Here is a 20,135-nt window from a genome sequence, read left to right on the forward strand (position 1 = left end):
CCAATTTCACCGGACTTTCATCGCTACCAGGACATTCCAGAGGACACCAAAACAAAACAAAAGCGAGGCTACAGGGCTGGGGCCTATTTCACGAAAGGTGGATTAGGCTTTAAGCCTGGATTTAGCAGCTATCCTGGCTTAGTCTAGCCAGGATTAGGGATTAATGGGTTTCATGAAAGGTGGATCATCTTGCGAGATTAACCTGGCCAGAAAGCCTGGCTATAATGAGCCTGAACTCGGTTTCATGAAAGTAATCCCACCTTAATTACCATGGAAACTTAGCCTAAGCCTTAGCCTGCTCCGGACCAGGCTAGAAGTCAAGCTTAGATTAATCCAGTGCCCTGTTGTTCAACTTTGTGAAATTACTATTAGTCAATGACTCCAATCGTAAACCAATGACTTTGTTAATTCAACACCTGTTAGTATATGGACTAATTTCAAATTATGCTACATTCAAATAAAATGAAAATAAATGCATTAAGATATAATCAATTTAATTATATTATTCTAATAGTGTGTGACCATAAATCATATTTGTTTCACAGTGGCTCATGTGATATAATTATTGTCACTCTTTTATAACATTGTAGTAAATATAATTGTTAGATGTTTAATAATAAATTACCCTACTTTCTTAAGATTTAAAACAAAAATGGCTGACAACATTGCAAGGGTGTTTTCAATTAAGTCAACGATAAGAGTAGTACAAAAGCCTGTGTAGGAGTGATTCTGGCTGGTTCTGTAGCTTCACCATGGCTTGTCCTTTTTTGCCGGAGGTCGAAGATGAAGAGGCGCTGATCTTGCGTAGGGCACTGAGAAGGGAAAGGGTGTTCAGGGACAGGTATGACCCCTTTGCTTTCGATGATGATCGGTTATATGAGCGATACAGATTTTCGGGGGACGGTCTACGCTACATTTGTAGTCTGCTTGGCCCCCGAATTTCACACCGCACCGCAAGGAGCCATGCCTTACCAGTGCCACAAATGGTGTGTATCGCTATGAGATTCTTTGCAAGTGGTTCGTTCCTGTATACAGTTGGCGATGCAGAGAATCTCAGCAAAGCCACTGTGTGCAGGACAATCCGCAAAGTATACCTTGCCCTCAAGACTCTGGCGCCTGTATTCATCAAGTTCCCAGGACACAAGGAACTAAAATATATAAAGGAGGACTTCTACCAAATTGGCGGTAACATGAATTTAAGTCAAGACAGAATAATAATAGGCCTACTTATGTGTAACTTTCGAGCAGTAAATTAAAATATTAGTTTGATTTATTTTTGCAGGATTCCCAAATGTAATTGGTGCTCTTGACTGTACCCACATCAAGATCAAAAAGCCCTCAGGAGACCATGAGGGGGACTTTGTGAATAGAAAGTGGTACCACAGCATCAATGTTCAAGTAAGAATGAGTCATCGTTAATATAAAATGTATTTACATTAGGCTAATTGTGTAGGCTACATTAAGGGTGCGTTCAGATATAGCCCTATAGCACTGAGCGCATTGGCCAATAAGCCATTCAGTGAGTGCTCACTGTGCACCCCGTCCCTAATTAACACATCTTAATTTACCATTTCAGATGATCTGTGATGCTGACTTAATACTCACCAACGTTGTGGCATTGTGGCCAGGGTCGGCACATGACGCTAGGATATTTAGATCCTGCTCGCTGGCCCAGAGGCTGGAACTAGGTAGTCACACCGATTTGTTCATGAAGATAGTTTCCAACATTTTACCCTGCTATATATTAATGCAGCCCTATCTACTGCATTTTTGTTCTCAGGTGAATTCCCTGGCCTGCTCCTCGGGGACAAAGGCTATCCATGCGAACCTTATCTCCTGACCCCGTTCCCAGAGCCCCAGACCCCTGCTGAAAGACGCTTCAACTACGCCCATGCCCGTACCAGGGCAAGAATCGAAATGGCGTTCGGGGTCCTGAAGGCCCGATTTCAGTGCCTGCACCACCTCAGGGTCAAACCGGACAGAGCATGCGACATCACTGTCGCATGCTCTGTCCTGCATAACATCGCATGCATCCGAAAAGAAAGGGCTCCCACAGTGGAAGCGATGCAGGAGTGGGATGACATCCCACATGGATACCCAGACAACCCTGAGGGGACTGTAGTCAGGGAGCGTTATGCACACAATTTTTTTGCATGATGTTTTTTTTCCCCTTATTTTTTATGAGGTTTCTTAAAATGAATAACTAAATAAAACCAATGAAAAATGTGCAACTAATTGTCCCAGACTATTTAAGTGGAAGAATAACTATATTGAGCCTACTGTACATTAATGAAAGAGATGACATGCATTTCCAAAAAAAAAAAATTATTCAGTCAGCTGTTGAGAGAGGGGAAAATATGATTACTACAGTGTGTTATAATAATGCTCACACAGTATGCATTGAAATGATGACCATACTTGTTTTTCCAATAGTTGAATTTCCAAGTCTATCTTCCTCATCTTCTTTTCTTCCATTAGGATGTCCATTTCCAGCATCCTTTTTTCTAGTCTGATCCACAGTTCTGCCAACTCTATTTTTTTGTCTTTTAGTTTTAGCTCTTTATCTGCCATCTCAATTTGTTTTTGCAGATGTGTGGCATAAAGTGCCCTCACAGTCTCTGAAGTCTGTTAAACACATAAATTAGTACAGCAGCAGGAATTGTGCATTGGGGACGAATGACCTTCAGTTAATACTCACTCCATTGCCAGCCTGGGTCCCAGCAGGCTGACTGTGGTCAGCTTGTTCCTGTTAGGAAATTATATTTTCTATGACAACCACATCACTGATGTCTCAGTAAATATGATCTAAAAAGGTAGGCCTATTTATTGTACAGATGATTGACATGATACCTCCATCACTGACACAGTCTCCTCGTCTCCATCTGCCTCACCATCACCTTTGAGGCCCTCCACCTGCACCTTCAACAGAACAGTGGAATTTTTAGTGTATTGACCTATAGTGGTGACAGTTGTCATTCAGTTATAATACTCACTGGATCATCTGGTGGCTGGAGCAAAATCATGGCCCTTCCTGACACTGCAAGACAAAAATGTCAGACCTTTAATAATGAATCAGACAGTCCACATAATAACACTATGAATGATTGATTGTGTTATATGTGTTGTAGGCTTCTGAACAAATGAAGACCAACCTGCTATGAAGGGGGCAGACTCCTGGGGTGGGACAGAGTCTGTAGATGTCCCCCCCTGGATCCCCTCCATAACAGGCCTGCCTTTATTTAAGGCCAGGGCCAAGTCTTCAGCAGGAGTGTAGTCCTGTGTCGGAGGGCCACCGCCCGTGCCACACACATATGTTTTCTTCTTAATCGCTAAAACCAGGAAGCACATGAAAATGTGAGCAGGCACAATGTGATTCATCCACCTTCATTTGTACATTGTATTCAGTGTATTAAAGCTCTTACCATTCTGCAAGATGTTTTTGTATTTTATCTTGCACTGCTGCCAGGTGCGAATAGTGCCTGTGCTGTTGGTGCTTTATGGACATGAATAAGAAATGAATTATTTAACAAATGAAACTAGAACAAATTACAGCAGTGTTTCTCAAAGCACATTCCAGGGACTCTGTGGGTTCCTTTAGGGCGGGTCTAAACTGATCCTTATAAGTCTTTAACTCTAACAGTGTCCAAATGGAACCAAATGGACCCATTTTGTACATTGTGTAAAGGTGAGAGCTTGAAATATAAAGATTTGAGAAACACTGCATTACAGCCATGTAGGCTGTAGGGAGAGGCAATGTGCCTTCCTCTCAGTCTCTCATAATTATGGAAGAACACATTTAATTTGGATTGCCATGCAATCGTGACATTGCACGGCACTGAAGATAGATAGAGTGATAGATAGAGCACATATAATAGGCCTATAGCATTGGAGATTAGTAGGTTGACAACTGCTTAGCCTATATGGACTAAAATAAAAATAATATAAATAATATATTTTTACTTTTACTTCCTCGTATGCCTGAATTAAGCGCTGAGTCTCATCCACGCTAAATGGGGGTTCTGTGGGGGATTTTTTTTTTTTTTTTTTTTTTTAATAAAAAAAATAGAATTATGTGTTGTGTTATTGATTTTGACGTTTCATTTTTATGTGACTGGTGGAGAGAATGAGAGACTGGATTGGATTTGGAGGCTAAACTTTCAGTGACAGACAGACAACCAGCTGTGCGAGCGCAGCGCAAACAAGTGAGAGAGAGTTGCAGCAGTATCCCGCTGTGCTGGCAGACTCGGCAGCAGGGACGGTTTCTGCTATGGGCAGTGCAACTGCCCAGGGCGCAATCTACTTGGGGGCGCACGAGAAAAAAAAAAAATCTCCAGTTTTCTAGACTACTGTATTGACCCGCACATGCCGCGGCACTATCAGTCAGCATAAGGCGGGCCGACCGCGGCACCGTCCGATACCGCGCCCACTCGGTCAGGTCTGCCAGATCTGACAGGTGAGCTGCCTCATGCTGGCCGGTGCCGCGGCCGGCCCGCCTGATACCGACTGATGGTGCCCCGGTGCCGCGGCCGACCGGCTCTGCTAAATAATGGCGAATTTGGCGATTTTTTTTTTCGGGCTTTATCGGGCTGTCGGGCCTAAAGTTCGGCTAATTAGTCGGGTCGGGTCGGGCCTCGGGCTGGCCCAGTCGGGACCGGGTCGGGTCGGGTCTTAATTTTCAGGCCCGATGAGAACTCTAATCTGGAGTGGGTTTCTCCAAACACAATTCCATTGTATTGTGATACAATGACAATAAAGATCAATCAATCAAATCAATGAAAAGCAACATGAATCAATAAATCATTTCATTTGTCAATACAATACAATGAAGTACAATAGTATGCAATTTGACATTCATTACGGTTCATTTCAAATCATTATAAGCACTCAGTACAAGACTTTTAAGTCCAAATACACGCTCAATAAGTAGCGCTAGCCGCTAAGCTAATGGTCCCTTTGAAATATATGGAGACGGCTAGGCTAGTGACTACAAACATAACAAACACTCACCAGTTCGCTCTTCAGTTCAGTTTTAGGTGACGACATCACGCACGCTCGTGACGGAACACAGCGGTAAGCGGCTCCTAAAAGTTAGGGCTCGTCACGGTGAGTATAAAGCGATATATCAACAAATAAACTGTTAATAACTCCAAACCCACCAGCAGAAAACTCTGTCACAACCACGGCTTCGCAGCCGCAAAGCTACTTGTTGGGCTCATTCTCCATTCATGTTGCGCCGCGCGTGATTATTATTAGTGTATTATTATTATCCACTGATGTTTATGATACGTGAAAGAGCTCAGCTCCCTTTTTTCAGAGCTAAAACAAGTGACAGAAATCAACATCATGCTAACAATTTGACAAAGTGTGCTAGCCAGGCTTTTATTTATTAAAACGGGGAGCACCTGGTTTATTAATTACATAGGGCTTTCTACTGTTAGCTGGAGGCTGTAGTTAACTATTTGTTAGGACTTACTTTCTTGAAAAACTTGCATATATCCATGTTTCAAGTGCTAACACTGCTCTCAGTTGGCTGTGTGGAGCATGTATGCTGTAGGTATCGGCAGGTGCCGCTGCCGGCAGGGTGTAAGGTAGCAGTGAAAACGTGGACTGGATTTTCAGTAATGTGGGCGTTGTCTATATGAACAAGTGGAACGGATTGAATAACAAAGCACTGACGGGGCTCTCTACCTTACACTGTGAAGTGAAGGGAAACCAGGAGATTTATGATCATATTCAAGTGAATAATGACAGGTTATATTATTATTTATTTAAACTCATATTCTTGCATCTTTATATTGAATTTGTCTGCACTTTTTTGTAAAAACAAAAAAATTAAATAAAAAAAACAAACAAATTATTTGGAGGGGTGGGGGGCTTAAGAATATTATAGGGAGGCTTCAGCCCCCCTAAAATAGGCCTAACGAGGCCACTGTTCAGTCCTCTCCCCACCCAATAATTTTGCCTGAGCGCCAATCGATGTAAGGTTTGTGTTTCTTAAGCCATGGAAACCCCAAAATCAGCGGATGCTGTGCTGAGTCAAACAAATGAAACGACCTTGACTCTAACTGGTGGACTCAAATGCACAACTCCAGGACAGGCGTGGCAATAACAAAAGGTATTTATTCAAACAAAAAGTTAAATTACACAAAGTCTCTCTCAAGGAGGAAAGTCAAAGTATCAACACAAATCGCCCACAGGGAGGATAATCAAAACTAAACTGGACAGCTTGATGCTGGGACACTTGACAATACTCACAGACTTGAACAAACGAACTGGAAACAAGACAAGGGAGACCGGCCCTGCGTTCCAATACTCATACTACCATACTATTTAGTAGGAAAAAAAAAGATTTAGGGCCCTATCTTGCGCCAGACTCCCTAAACCCGCTATTTGCGGATTTAGGATTTAGGAAGAGGCGTTCCCCCGTAAAAGTTGCTATCTTGTGCACCTCCCGCTATCCGCAAAACACTTGCGCTACCCGCTATATTATGCATAGGTGTGTTTTGGGCGTTACGCCAGTTAAACCAATCAGTGTGCCAGGTGTCATTGCCTTTAAGGGCAGGCTGCACTATCCTAAATCCTAAATCCTAAACCCGCGATGGAGAGAGGGAGGTAGATTTTCTCAGGGCTTCTACTGAGGCTAAAGCAAGTTGGCTTTATATACATATTATATATTATATTATAGGCGAGTTAATTCGGGAGGTGGAGCCACATGTGTCCAAGTGGACGTGTCACAAGGTTGTACTGATTGAGTAAAATCCCCGGGCCACACCACACACACACAAGAGGCAGAGGTGGAACTATGTGTAAACTAATTTATTGACAAGGTAGATTGGGCAAATAAAATATTAAAAATAAAAATATAGCACAGCTGCTGGCTTATGATAAAACAATAAAACGTGCTGGCGTAAGTGTCCAATTAAAACAGTCTTTCCTCTAAACAGTCTATATGAGTAATATACTCAGTCCATTCCGGCGGCGTCCCGGTATCAGTCCGACCGTGTGTGTGGCGAGGCTCCGTCGGGGCGCGCATTGAAGCCGCCTGGGCGCGCTCTCCTAACAGCCCAAACTTTAGCTATCTTGCGCACACTCTAAAGTGTGTGCGCAAGATAGCAACTTTAGGGATAGCGCATGAAACACGCCCACGGACACACCTCCAGGCGCAAATGATGCAGTCGGCATAACGGATAGCGGGTAGCGGGTGGCGCAAGATACCGTTTAGGGATAGCGGAAGTTCCTAAATCCGCAATTTGCGGGTAGCGGGTAGTGGCAGCGGATAGCGGGTGGCACAAGATAGGGCCCTTAGTGTGTCCCAATACATAGTATGTCAGATGCAGTATGCCAAGAGTACCAGAATGTTCTACTACATCCGGTCAGATTTCACAGTATGGATTTAGATAGATAGATAGATAGATACTTTATTCATCCCGAAGGAAATTCACAGTTTCCAGCAGTATCCACAGAGTACAAGATTAATTTCATTTCAGATTTTTTTTAATTTCATTTCAGATTAATTTCAGATTTCAGCATGCTGCTCTGGCCATTCTGACCCACAATCCTATGCGCAGCGGACGTTACGTCGCACTGACTGAGTTGCGTGTACAAGCCACGCCCACATACGGCAGCGCAGTATGAAACATCACTGGCATTTTGACAACAACATTCAAATTTGCCGCTACGGACGGCGGCGGAAGTGAACGAGAGGGCCGGACTTCATGGACGATGTATGTAGTGTGTCCTAATAGTATGCATAGGCATGCATATTTCATACTAAACTACATACTTTGTAAGGGCAGCTGCAGTACATACTAAAAGTAAAAAGTATAAGTATGCGATTTGGAACGCAGGGCTGGACTATTAATACATGACGTAAGGGAAAACAGGTGAAACCAATCGGGGCGGGGTAGACAATCTCAATGGAGGGAAAATCACACAAAGGGAGGAAGTGAGGGTCTAAACGAGAGGGAAAAGGTGAGTGCCAAAATAAAACCGTGCAAAAGTGCATGATGAGATTAGACATGAGTGACTAAACATAAAAGTATTCAAGACAACAAAGGACTAAACATGAAACTAACTAAGGCATGACATAAAACATGAAACACTAAATATGAACATGACTAAAATTAACACACTTGACGAGACACAACAAAAGGGTCTGAATACTTATGTGAATGTCATATTTCGTTTTTTCTTTTTAATAAATTTACAAAAATTTCTACAATTCTGTTTTCACTTTGTCATTTTGGGGCACTGAGTGTAGAGTATTGACAGAAAAAAATAAATTTAAACGACTGTAGCATCAGGCTGCAAGATAAGAAAAGTGAAAAAAGTGAAGGGGTCTGAATACTTTCTGAATGCACTTACCTAGGGAAAGTTAGGCACTTTTTTGGCCAATCTGCAAAAGAATTTCTTACCAATAGCTTTTTTTTTTTTACCATGTGTTCCTATAGGTGTCTACTAACACCTCCCAATTTATCCACGGCCAAATCCTCGGGGAAACATCTGGAGAGCCAATCAAAGTTATGGAGTGCCCAGAGGGCCTGGGCGAAAATAGTGAAAATATTTTTTTTTACCAATATTAGCTTTTGAGATGTCTAACTAGGGGTTTTAGGGGTGCTGAATCTATTCCAATCATTAGTTTTGAGTAAAAATGACTCCTCAACCATGAAATAGTGATCTGTCATATTTAGACTATGGGTTTTGGGTGTCAAATGGATTCTAAACATTCCATTTAAGATAAACTCACTCTGGTGATGGAAAGTAAATCCTTTTGCTGTCTAAAGTTTAGATGACTATAAATTTAAACACACATCAATGTTATCTCTTAGTTATTGCCTAAAATGAACAACTGACTAACATAATAATTGGTGTTTCTAGCTAGCATTCATCTTAAGTTAGCTAATGTTAATGTTCACTCTAGCCGCCTAGCTACATCAACCATTGTAAATACTCTCTGTGTTGTTGATCAACTTTAATTGTGTTGTAAATTGTGTCATTTTATAGTGGGCTCACTATATATTATTCAAAGTGAGATTACTGTTGATAGTTATACATAATCTATTAATGTGGCTGTATGGACCTATTCTGTATGATATGTTTGTGTTGTCAAAAACAGAAGTTGTTCACCGAGGTGTCTTGTCTTTTAGGACAGTATGGAAGAGGATACCACAACTTGCCATGGTTTGAGGTGCTTCATCTGTGGTGGTCCTGGGACTGGGATGCAAAACTCTCAAAAGTCACTCACAAAGGCTATCAGCAGCTATGGAGTGTATATAACTAAATTTAAATAGTTTTTGTTTTGCCATTAGGAACAGATCAGGACACAGAAGCCCTAACATTTTGGACATTCACCATGTCATCATGTAAATGTAAATCTCTCTTTCAACATCATAAAAGCACCAGGTTGCTGCAAATTGCCACAGCCTTGTGTGCTAAGAGTCAAGTATTTCACTGCTAGTAGGTGAGCTTGTCTGAATTTGTAGCTCTAATAAACAATGCTAATTTTAGGGGGAAAAGTACTTTTTTTCTTTTTTTGGCACATTCACATTTTTGTATTTTGTTTTTGCACATTCATAGTCCTTATCATACATGGTGTCAGTGAGTATGTCAAAGATGTCCTGTACACCTTCCTCAGCACAATGTAGAAGCATTGCACATTTTCATGTATCATCCTTATTATCCAGAGCAAGTATGAAGTTTTCAAAGCACTGTCGCCACTTCATCCAATGGGCAGCTATATTCTGATCTTCAAAAGCAGGGAATGATGTCAATGCAGTGGAATGCAGTGGCCATGTTTGTGGTAGAAAAACCAGGTTGAATCCTTGATGCAGGTGTAAAGTTCTGATATAAAATACCAACACAGCAAGCAGTATTTGAATCTTCATTGAATTTCCTTAATAATAATAATAATAATAATAATAATAATAATAAATCAAATTTATATAGCGCTTTTCTAAGTACTCAAAGACTCTTTACAATTCCAATGATACATTTTTCATTTTAGCAACTGCAAATTTCTCTCTCTGTGCTATTAAAAACTTCCAGCTTTTTTCCAGCCTTCTACAACCATGAACAATGAACCAAGAGCACCTCATGGATAGAACATTGCCGAACCTCATCACTTCTGCCTGAATGTCTTGCCTTGTCATCCCTCAGGACCATCTCCCTTGGGTAAGCATTGTGGTCCCTCTGGATTTGTTTTCTCCAACAGGCCAACAGGTTAATTTGCTTTCCTTCAACACTGCTTGACTCCTGGCTTGTCTCTACACACACACACACACACACACACACACACACACACACAAAGATAGATAGATAAATAGAATTAGTACCTCAGTAGCTATGTAATGAATTTTATTTATTTAAGAAAATGTATTAGTTCTTCATGATTACAGTAAATGGTACTGAAGAGGGGATTAACGATCATTTCAAAATTGAGAGGGATGTAATGCAAGAAGAATTTTTATATCAGAAATCAGAAATACTTTATTGATGCCTGATGGGGAAATTGTCAATTGTAGCTGCTCAATTGTCAAGAGAAGAATTAAACTGTAAAAAATAGGAAGAAATATGAAATATTAAAATATGTATTAGCATATTTTTAAAAAGTATGTACATTATGCATAAGTTGTATCAAAAGTATGTGCATTAGGTGCATTAAGTCTCAATATGTGCATTAATCCTACAAAGAATTACAACAATAAATACAGAAATTAGAAATTGAGCATATGTAAAAAAACGTATACCAATACACACCTTATATTCACAGTGATATAGCACTGTTGAATTGTTGTGAAGACCTACACATATCAATTACTGCACAGTTAGATGGTTAAATTTAAACAGTTTAAACAGAGGGTCACATAGTCAGTTTAACTCTGACTATCTGACCCTCCACAGGAGGAATTAAAAAGTCTGATGGCCACAGGAAGGAATGATTTCCTGTTGTGCTCTGTGGTGCATCTCAGTGGAATAATAGACCCACCAGAAAAACGTGGCCAAAAATCCTTGATTCTGCGGACTAAAATCCTTGATTATGTGATTAAATATGCAGGGTTTTTATGTCATTTTATGCGGTGAAATTGCGGGAAGTTGCAAAGTATGCGAATAGTTGTGAAATATGCGAAAAGATGCGAAATATACAGGAACTGGAAAAAAAAGGTGATTCTTCTCCCACACCCTGTTACTAGGCTACTACTGAATGAAAAAGACCAATTTAAAGATATCCTATGATAAACAGGCATACTAGAAGCAAGCTACATCACAGAAAGTGCTGGTAATGTTTATCCATCCATCCATCCATCCATCCATCCATCTTCTGCCGCTTATCCGGGGCCGGGTCGCGGGGGCGGCAGTCTAAGCAGAGATGCCCAGACTTCCTTCTCCCCAGACACTTCCTCCCAGCTCCTCAGGAGGGACCCCAAGGCGTTCCCAGGCCAGCCGAGAGACATAGTCCCTCCAGCGTGTCCTGGGTCTTCCCCGGGGCCTCCTCCCGGTGGGGCATGCCCGGAACACCTCCCCAGGGAGGCGTCCAGGGGGCATCTGAAACAGATGCCCGAGCCACCTCAACTGGTTCCTCTCGATGCGGAGGAGCAGCGGCTCTACTCCGAGCTCCTCCTGAGTGACTGAGCTCCTCACCCTATCTCTAAGAGAGCGCCCGGCCACCCTGTGAAGGAAACTCATTTCGGCCGCTTGTATCCGTGATCTTGTCCTTTTGGTCATTACCCAAAGCTCATGACCATAGGTGAGGGTAGGAACGTAGATTGGTAAATCGAGAGCTTTGCCTTTCGGCTCAGCTCCTTCTTCACCACGACGGACCAGTACACCGACTGCATCACTGTGGAGGCTGCACCGATCCGCCTGTCAATCTCATGCTCCATCCTTCCCTCACTCGTGAACAAGACCCCGAGATACTTGAACTCCTCCACTTGAGGCAGGACTTCTCCACGAATTTTTTTTGCAACTCCAAGCCTGTTTAGACCACAATATATAAATACATTGTTTTAGAAAAGGAAAAAATAATACATTTGTACTACATACCTGCATGGTCTGTGCCCCAAACTGCATGGGAGCCATGGGTACCCATAGAGCCCATATCCATTCAGACATCTTGAGGTCAGAGGTCAAGGGATCCCTTTTATATTTTTTTAATTTTTTTTTTTTTTTTTTAAATAACAGACGGCAGAACTAATACGTCACGCCAAAACTCGCCTGCTGACTGAATGAATGAGGAAGTTAAATACCGTGTGGCTGAAAGAGGGCGGACACAGAGAGAAACTCGAGGTTTCATGAGAAAAACCTGGTCCCGACCAAGTTAGTTTCAAGGAGTCTGTTACTGTGGTAACTGACTGAGAGCTTAAGTGACCTCCCTCTGTGAAACAGGCTAGAGTTACCCCTCTTTCTCTGCTTTGAGTTACCTCCCTTTGTGAAACGGAAAACTCAGAGTTTCCCTCATTTCAGGGTTAACAGACAGAGTTTTCACTAAACCTGCTTTGTGAAATGAACCCCTGCGACAATGTTTTCAAAAACAGTTTAAACTCAACTGTTGAACATCAATACTAAACTCTAAAAATCAATGAGCCAAACCTATAGGTCTATTGGTCCATGGTGGTTGCCATGGCGGCGCGCATAGACGCAGCGGCTACAGCTCTCCACTCTCGGTGCCGTATTATATGTTTTTGTATGTGTGAACGGTTGTGTTTTTAGCTTAAAACACCACCTTATGTTGGGCAATGTACGCGTACAGTCGTCAGCACCTTTTGAGCTTGGGATTGTGCTGCGAGGTACCATTTTCGCCGGACTTTCATCGCTACCAGGACATTCCGGAGGACGCCGTTAGAACACCGGGGTCTCCGTGGATAGTTCTTCCCAGTGACAAGTCCAGGAGGAAACGTAAACAAGCAAAGGAAACAACAGTTATCAGGACCTTTTGAGCTTGGGATTGCGCTGCGGGATGCCAATTTCACCGGACTTTCGTCGCTGCCAGGACATTCCGGAGGACGCCGAGGCTGCAGGGCTGGTGCGTTGACACAGCTGAAAGGAAAGCCCTAAATAGTTTAAGAGCCTTGTTGTTTTTTTCTTTTTTTTCTTTTTCTTTTTAAATTATATTTATATATTTGTTGTTAAGAAGCATGGCAAGCCCCCCACTTTCCTTCTTATTGCTCTTAGTGTAGTCTCTGTCAGCCTGGATGGTCTGCAAGCTGTCAATGGAAACATTGTTGTCTGGAATATCCTGGTGCAGTGTATCTCCTCCTCTCCCTCCATGCCTCTGCCTTCCTCTGCCTATATAAACATAAGTTAACAGTTCTGTGTGATTAATTTAGTGACTAAGTTACCAAAAGCACACCTTTTTTATTTTTACAGTTGTTTTGCCATTTCTGCTTTATTTGACAGTCAGAGACAGGAAAGGCAGGGGAGAGAGTGGATGACATGCAATGAATGACTTGAGGTCAGATTCAAACCCAGGATGCCGTGATCAGGACTCAGCCTTAACAAGTTATGTGCTCTTGCCAAGTGAGCTACTGGGGCGCTCAGTGCACCAGCTTAAGGTTTTACTTTTCAAATCCACTGCTCAATCCCACCAAGGGCAACAGCTTAAAATTATTATTGGACATTAAGAGTAGTAGTTCTGAAGGTTACGCTCTTTATAACAGATAATTCCTTAGCCAGAGTCCATGTTGCTGCTCCCTGCTCTTTCCTCTATATTATAGACAGAAAATATGAACAAATTGATATGGAAACAGTGAGAGAGTATGTCTGTGATCTTATAGTGTGTCCTTACAAGTACCTGGCTGTTCACCTGAATAAGAACCTGGACTGGACTGTCAACACTCAGTCAATATTTAAGAAGGGCCAAAGCAGATTCCACCTGCTGCGGAGATTGAAGTCCTTTAGAGTGCAGGGAGCCCTCCTGAGGACCTTTTATGACTCTGTGGTTGCATCGGCCATCTTTTATGGTGTAGTCTGCTGGAGCAGCAGCATCACGGCAGCAGAAAGGAACAGACTCAACAAACTGGTGAAGAAAGCCGGCTCTGTTCTGGGCTGCAGCCTCGATCCAGTGGAGGTGGTGGGGGACAGAAGGATGATGACGGCAAAGCTGTCTTCAATCATGGACAATGTTTCCCACCCACTACCCGAGGCTGTAAGATCCCTAGAAAGCTCCATCAGTGACAGGCTTCTTCACCCATGGTGCGTGAAGGAGAGGAACCACAGGTCCTTCCTCCCCTCTGCTGTCAGACTTTACAACCAGCTCTGCTCCCAGTAGACCAATAACAATACATGTGCAATATTCTACTACCTGTGCAACACCCTCCTCCCCTCATAACTGCACTACATATGCACCATATTAATTTAATTTATCCATATCTGTACTCAAATCTGTATTTGCACTGACTATTCACACTGCCTTTTGTATAGGTATATTTTACCTAATATATGTAATATTGTATATATGTATACCTGTATATCCTTTTATATGTTTTATTCTTTATTCTTAGTGCACTGTATGTGTGTGTGTATGTGTATGTGTATGTGTGTACTGTTGCTGTCAACACTGTGAATTTCCCCATTGTGGGATAAATAAAGGCATATCTTCCCTGAGCCTCAGCTTTCTACTGCATTAAAAAAAAAAAAAAAAAAAAAAAAAAAAAAAACAAGATTAGGTCAAAACCTAGTATATGGCTTGGCTGTGATTTAAAAAGCAGCTGTTTGGACCTCAGTGCTGTGAACAGTGGCTTTACTGGACAGCAGCTTTAAAACCCTGATTGTTATAAAGTTTCATTTGTCTTAGAGTTTACTAATCATGAGAAATCTTTTTTGCATCCCGTTTTATTTATGTTTTAATCAAATGACATTCTTCAACAAAAGCCTGTTAGTTCGATGACCCCCACCCCCCTTCTTTTTTCTGAAATGAGGTTTGAAGATCAGTCACAGATATGCTGGTAATGTGTCAGCCAACCACAAAAATATTTGGAATTTTGGTGAAATGAATTTGCCCTTGCTTGGTGCAAATAACATCAATAAAGTGTGTGTTTTGGTGGCAAAAAAAAAAATCAAAAGGAAACAATAAATCAAACGCATCCTTCCAAGAACTGTTATGCCAGAGTTACAGAACAGCCCATGGAAGTCACACATCTTGTCTGACCTGCTGTCTGTGTTGCTGGAATTTAACTGGACATCATGAAACATCTTGACTAATTTTGTCTGTCCTTTTACTTTGGGAGGTTTTTGGAAGAAACAACTAACTGCCAGATGCAGCAGATGTTGATGTTAGCCAGTAAATAAATACTTTTGGACAGTGGGGTTCCTTCCAGCATGGATCAAAAGCCCACACGTCTGTGCTGAGCACAAACACACAGGTTGTATGACAGTTTTGGCAGGCAGCTGCTGTTCTCTTTCCAGCACTGCGCACCAGCACTGAATCTGTTAATGATACAGAGTACCGGACCGTACCGGCCTTCTTTCACCCCTGATTGTTAGCTAGGAAGTGGCTGACCTAACATTAGCTGTTGTCTAATGATAGCTAATGGGTGATCACATACATTATTTTACCTTGAAATATGGCCCAGTGTCCCTTCCGGTTTCTCACTATCCATGGTTTTGTCATATACTGATCAATTTGTAAGGTTTTCTTGCATTGCCTACATTTATAAGATATGCAGCTTGGAACACAGCAGTATGACTTTATCCCTTTGATTATAACATATAAAAAAACAGTCACCATGCGAATATCGTGTTTAAGAATATTCCAACCATTCTGTGGCTCTTCTTAAGATCCTTTTCAGACAAAAAGAAAGCCTCGGTTGTAAGAGAGAATAGCTCTGTAGCAGGTTACTGTGGCTGATCAAAGTCTACACATATTGTAGGTTTGCATAAGGTCTCTGACTTTGTCATTTTATCAAACTGTTAAATGCTGCGTGGCCTTGGGGAACCTGGGGGAAAGTGAGAAAAAAAAGGAGAGAAAATTAAAATTAATTTATCTAGTTTGAGCTTCCATCTGCCAGTCTGCCCATATGTATAATGTGGCCTTTGGCTGGTCCAGTCATAACTCACTATGTTCTGAGTAACTCATTACTAGAGCAAACATGAGCAACACCAGTCTGGCATGGTAGCTGTGTAGACGCAACTGGCAGTGATAGACATGCATATCTTCCAGGAAACAAGGACGCAACCCAGTATGGGTCACATTTCATGGCTGCTAGTATATAAGATAAAACTAACCACATCTACTCAATATTGGTGTGTGCATATTAAATTAGTCATTAAATTGATTTTTGGCGTAAGGTTAACTGAATATAACTAATCGTTAAATCAACAAAACAAAACACAACAGGACAGAAAAAACGTAGAGAGCCCACACAGTACCACAGTGTCACAAAAAGTGTAAGGCCATAGGAAAAGCTGTATTTGCTGACCAAAACATTAATTGTGGAAAACAGTATAATACAATACAATACAGTGCAAGAATCAGACTTGGCCCATCTCTATAGGCTGGATAAAAATGTCCAATGAGGCACAATATGCCACAGGGTCTAATGAAGAGCATATCAGAATCAGTACATACATACACAACCTATCACAGAAGATATCACAAGAAGAAACACAAACATCTATCTATCTATCTATCTATCAAAGGGATCCCTTGACCTCTGACCTCAAGATGTCTGAATGAAAATGGGCTCTATGGGTACCCATGGCTCCCATGCAGTTTGGGGCACAGACCATGCAGGTTTTTGTATGTAGTTTATTATTGTTTATTGATGGGATAGCCCCTTGAGATGAATCATCTCGTTTTCAAGGAGGTCCCAAACAGAGAGACAAACCAGACAATAACATTACAAGACAGCCTGTACAGTACTGACATTACAGAAAATTGTAAGAGAAATACAGTACAGACATTAAGAGAAAAGACAAATTGACACAGACATAACCCAAACATTACAAAAAAGCTCTCCCAGCCTAACACCCCCTGCCCCCAGATACCGATGTATGTATAGTACTGTTTGCAACAAGTCTGGAAACACAAATCCATTATTAGTACAGAACATGTACATGTTAGCAAATAAATTATAAATGTATAAATATATCACAACACCAGCTATGATGATGATTTCCCAGTCACAGCAAAGCTAATAGCAGGAGCAGTGTGTTTGTAAATGAAAAAATAGAGATTTCTTAAAAAGATGAACAGAAGAAATGGTTTGAATGGAAATGGGTAGCTTATTCCAGTCACAGGGGGCTTTATATTGAAAGGCATACCGACCAAGTTCTTTATGTATTCTAGGAACAGAGAAAAATATGGAGTCTGTATGACGGAGGTTATACTGTGAACTGTAAGAGGTCAGGTACTGTTTGAGGTAAGGGGGATAGTTGAAATGAATACATTTGAAAATAAAAAGTAACCAGTGAAAATGCCTTCTAGCTTTGGGTGATAACCAGTTTAGTGAGTCGTACATGAAGCAATGATGGGTTCGGTACGGACATCTTAAAATAAACCTGCACAGACTGTTACAAATGATATTGATAGGATGGAGCTGAGTGTCTGATGTGTTTCGATAAATGACATCTGCATAGTAGTACAAATGTATTATTTTTTCCTTTTCTAAAACAATGTATTTATATACTGGGGTCTAAACAGGCTTGGAGTTGCAAAAAATAATAATAAAAAAAACTGGGTTTGACTAGAAAGCTGAAACTCTAGCAGATTTATTGCGCCCAATTTTATTCATGCGTGATGGAACTGGCCCCTGCAGTAGCCATTTCGCTGTAGTGAAACCATTTTCTGAAACTTGACGTCACTGTATAAAATGACCTATTCTGACCTCTAGGATAATCACAGCTAACAATGAAAAATGCATTTTTATCCTTGTTGAGCTATACGAAATTGTCCATATATCAACAGCTGACAGGTTTTTGATGTATGATGGCCCACTTCTACTCTGGTATCACCTTTCTGTGATATGAGAGTAGAACCATTTCAGAACTGACCCAAAAAGGGGAACCCAGGGGATAAGTCAATGCAATAAAATGGGAGGTATGCAATAATATTTGAAAAATTAGTAAATTAAATTAAATTAAATTAGTAAATACTTATGTGCTGCACTGACATGTAATTATTTAACACATATGTTTACAAGAAGGCTAAAAATACGGTGGCCGAGAACCGCCATCGGTGCAAATGGAAAAAATGCTGCAAATTTTAAAAAAATCACTGCGATGCAAATAGAAAAAACCAATGACGCATATAAAAAAAAGCAAAGATGCAAACAAAAAAGCCAAAATGGAAGTGAACCGGGGACTATTATTACCGATGCACAGGTATGTGAGAGAAGAAGAAGAAGAAGACGACGAGCGAAAAAGTAAGTGAAAAGGTTGTTTTTTTTTAAAAAAAAATAAACAAATAAATAGACCCAGGTTTGATATAAAGCTGAACTGGAGAGGATGCGTTGTTTGTCCCTCCATCTGTATAGTATAAAACTTATTTTTAATAGTGCTTATATTTACTCTTATATAAAGTCGGCTACAAGCCTTTGTGGATATGTTCCTGGATATTATTGTTTTTGTTCGGACTTTGGGTGACTGTCTACTGGCTGTGTTGAATCTCCATGGCAACAGGAGAGTGGAGATGACATTGGTGCCGTTTTTCTACAATCTCTGAGTTATTATTATTATTATTATTAGTAGTAGTAGTAGTAGTAGTAGTGGTGGTATTAGTAGTAGAAGTAATAATATTGGTATTATTGTTATTATTACTATCATGATTGTTGTTGTTGTTTTTATTATTATTAATTATGCTAACAATAACCTAAGGCGTGGGTAACAATAGTAATTTTACACTGACACATTGAACAATGTTAATTAAATAAAAACTGAAATAATGTGGTGCTCTAAAACTTGTGTACTTGAATGCACTTGAAAATATTTCAACATTTTGATTCTAAAAAATAAAATTCACAATAAATTCTTCCCTCATGCATAGTGCTTTTCTCTAATATTTGATACTTAGTTTAAACTATGATCATTGCTTGTCTTTGGGCCTCTGCATCCTTGTCCTGTAAGAATCTCTGGAGATAATTAGCATGACCATGAAACTAAAACTTAAAACAGGAAAGCTAAACTTTCTTGATGTGTTGCTCAATGTGGACACTTTCCTGTACTTGCTCCTAAATTTGATGGGAGGAATTGCAGTTTCCCAGCATCTGCCCAAACCCTGAACCATATTACCAGCATCATGCCCGTGCCAGCAACTCCTGATGGGGATGAGCATGAAACTCTATTTGAAGAACTGCAAAGACAGAGAGCTCCTTGAGTATTTGAGTATTTATTTATTTTGATAAAGAAATCAGGGACAATACATATTAATGGACACTTTGGTGTAAATATGTAGGATTGTAGCGAGCAGCTAATTTCCATCCTTTGTCCCTAGGCAGGTTGATGTTATCATTGTAATCAATAAAACAGAAATACATTACCAGTAAATGGGCCGAGGTACAATAACAATAAGAATAAAGGGTACAGTACATAACATAAACAAACAATAAAACTTATCATGACAGACCAAAAATAAGGTAGTGCTGGAGTGCTAAAGTGATGTAAGTGCTAAAGTGCATAAATGCTAAAGTGCTAAAGTTGAATATTGCACGTTCCCCAATTGCACATATTTTGCACACACAGACGTGTGTGTGTGCTGGTGTTATTGCACAGGTTAGCATACATAGATATAATTATGTACGCACAAATTAATAGGATTTGCATACATAACAAAAGTATGTAAACATACTTGGTCACCAGACTGGCCCGTCACCAGCAACACTCCCATCAAATAAACAATTACACAGAATTAATAGATACACACGGAGCTAGACGGGAACGCCCACAAACGTCACATCCGGTTTTAGCCTGGGTGGAAAACAAAGCCTTAGCGACCACTGAGAACAACGAGCGGACAATGGTCAAGAGCTGCTGTGTGACGTTTTGCTCATCGAATATCACAAAAAACCCCGAATTAAAGTTCATACGTTTGCCAAACATAAAAACAGAGCCTATTAGAAGGACAAAGTGGTTGCAAGCTATCCGCCTGATGCCAGCCGGCCGGTATTGCAGCCGGCCGTCCACCATATCGCGGCCCGCCGAACACC

General features: G+C 40.9%; 1 protein-coding gene across 1 annotated transcript; it reads left to right on the forward strand.

The window, feature by feature from the left end:
* Positions 1 to 752: 752 nt before the first annotated feature.
* LOC115359100 (putative nuclease HARBI1) lies at positions 753 to 3,161 on the forward strand. Its single transcript, XM_030051410.1, has 5 exons — positions 753 to 1,185; positions 1,283 to 1,398; positions 1,577 to 1,688; positions 1,781 to 2,118; positions 3,129 to 3,161. Exons 1-5 carry the CDS (start codon positions 753 to 755, stop codon positions 3,159 to 3,161), a joined length of 1,032 nt encoding a protein of 343 aa, XP_029907270.1.
* Positions 3,162 to 20,135: the final 16,974 nt, after the last annotated feature.

This window comes from Myripristis murdjan, chromosome 5, assembly GCF_902150065.1.
Source record: "Myripristis murdjan chromosome 5, fMyrMur1.1, whole genome shotgun sequence".
Taxonomy (NCBI): domain Eukaryota; kingdom Metazoa; phylum Chordata; class Actinopteri; order Holocentriformes; family Holocentridae; genus Myripristis; species Myripristis murdjan.

Coding starts and splice junctions, on each gene's coding strand:
- LOC115359100 (XM_030051410.1), top strand. CDS start 753: ATGGCTTGTCCTTTTTTGCCGGAGGTCGAAGATGAAGAGGCGCTGATC. Junction 1,186..1,282: donor GGACTTCTACCAAATTGGCG/GTAACATGAATT, acceptor TTATTTTTGCAG/GATTCCCAAATGTAATTGGT. Junction 2,119..3,128: donor CAGACAACCCTGAGGGGACT/GTAGTCAGGGAG, acceptor TATGTGTTGTAG/GCTTCTGAACAAATGAAGAC.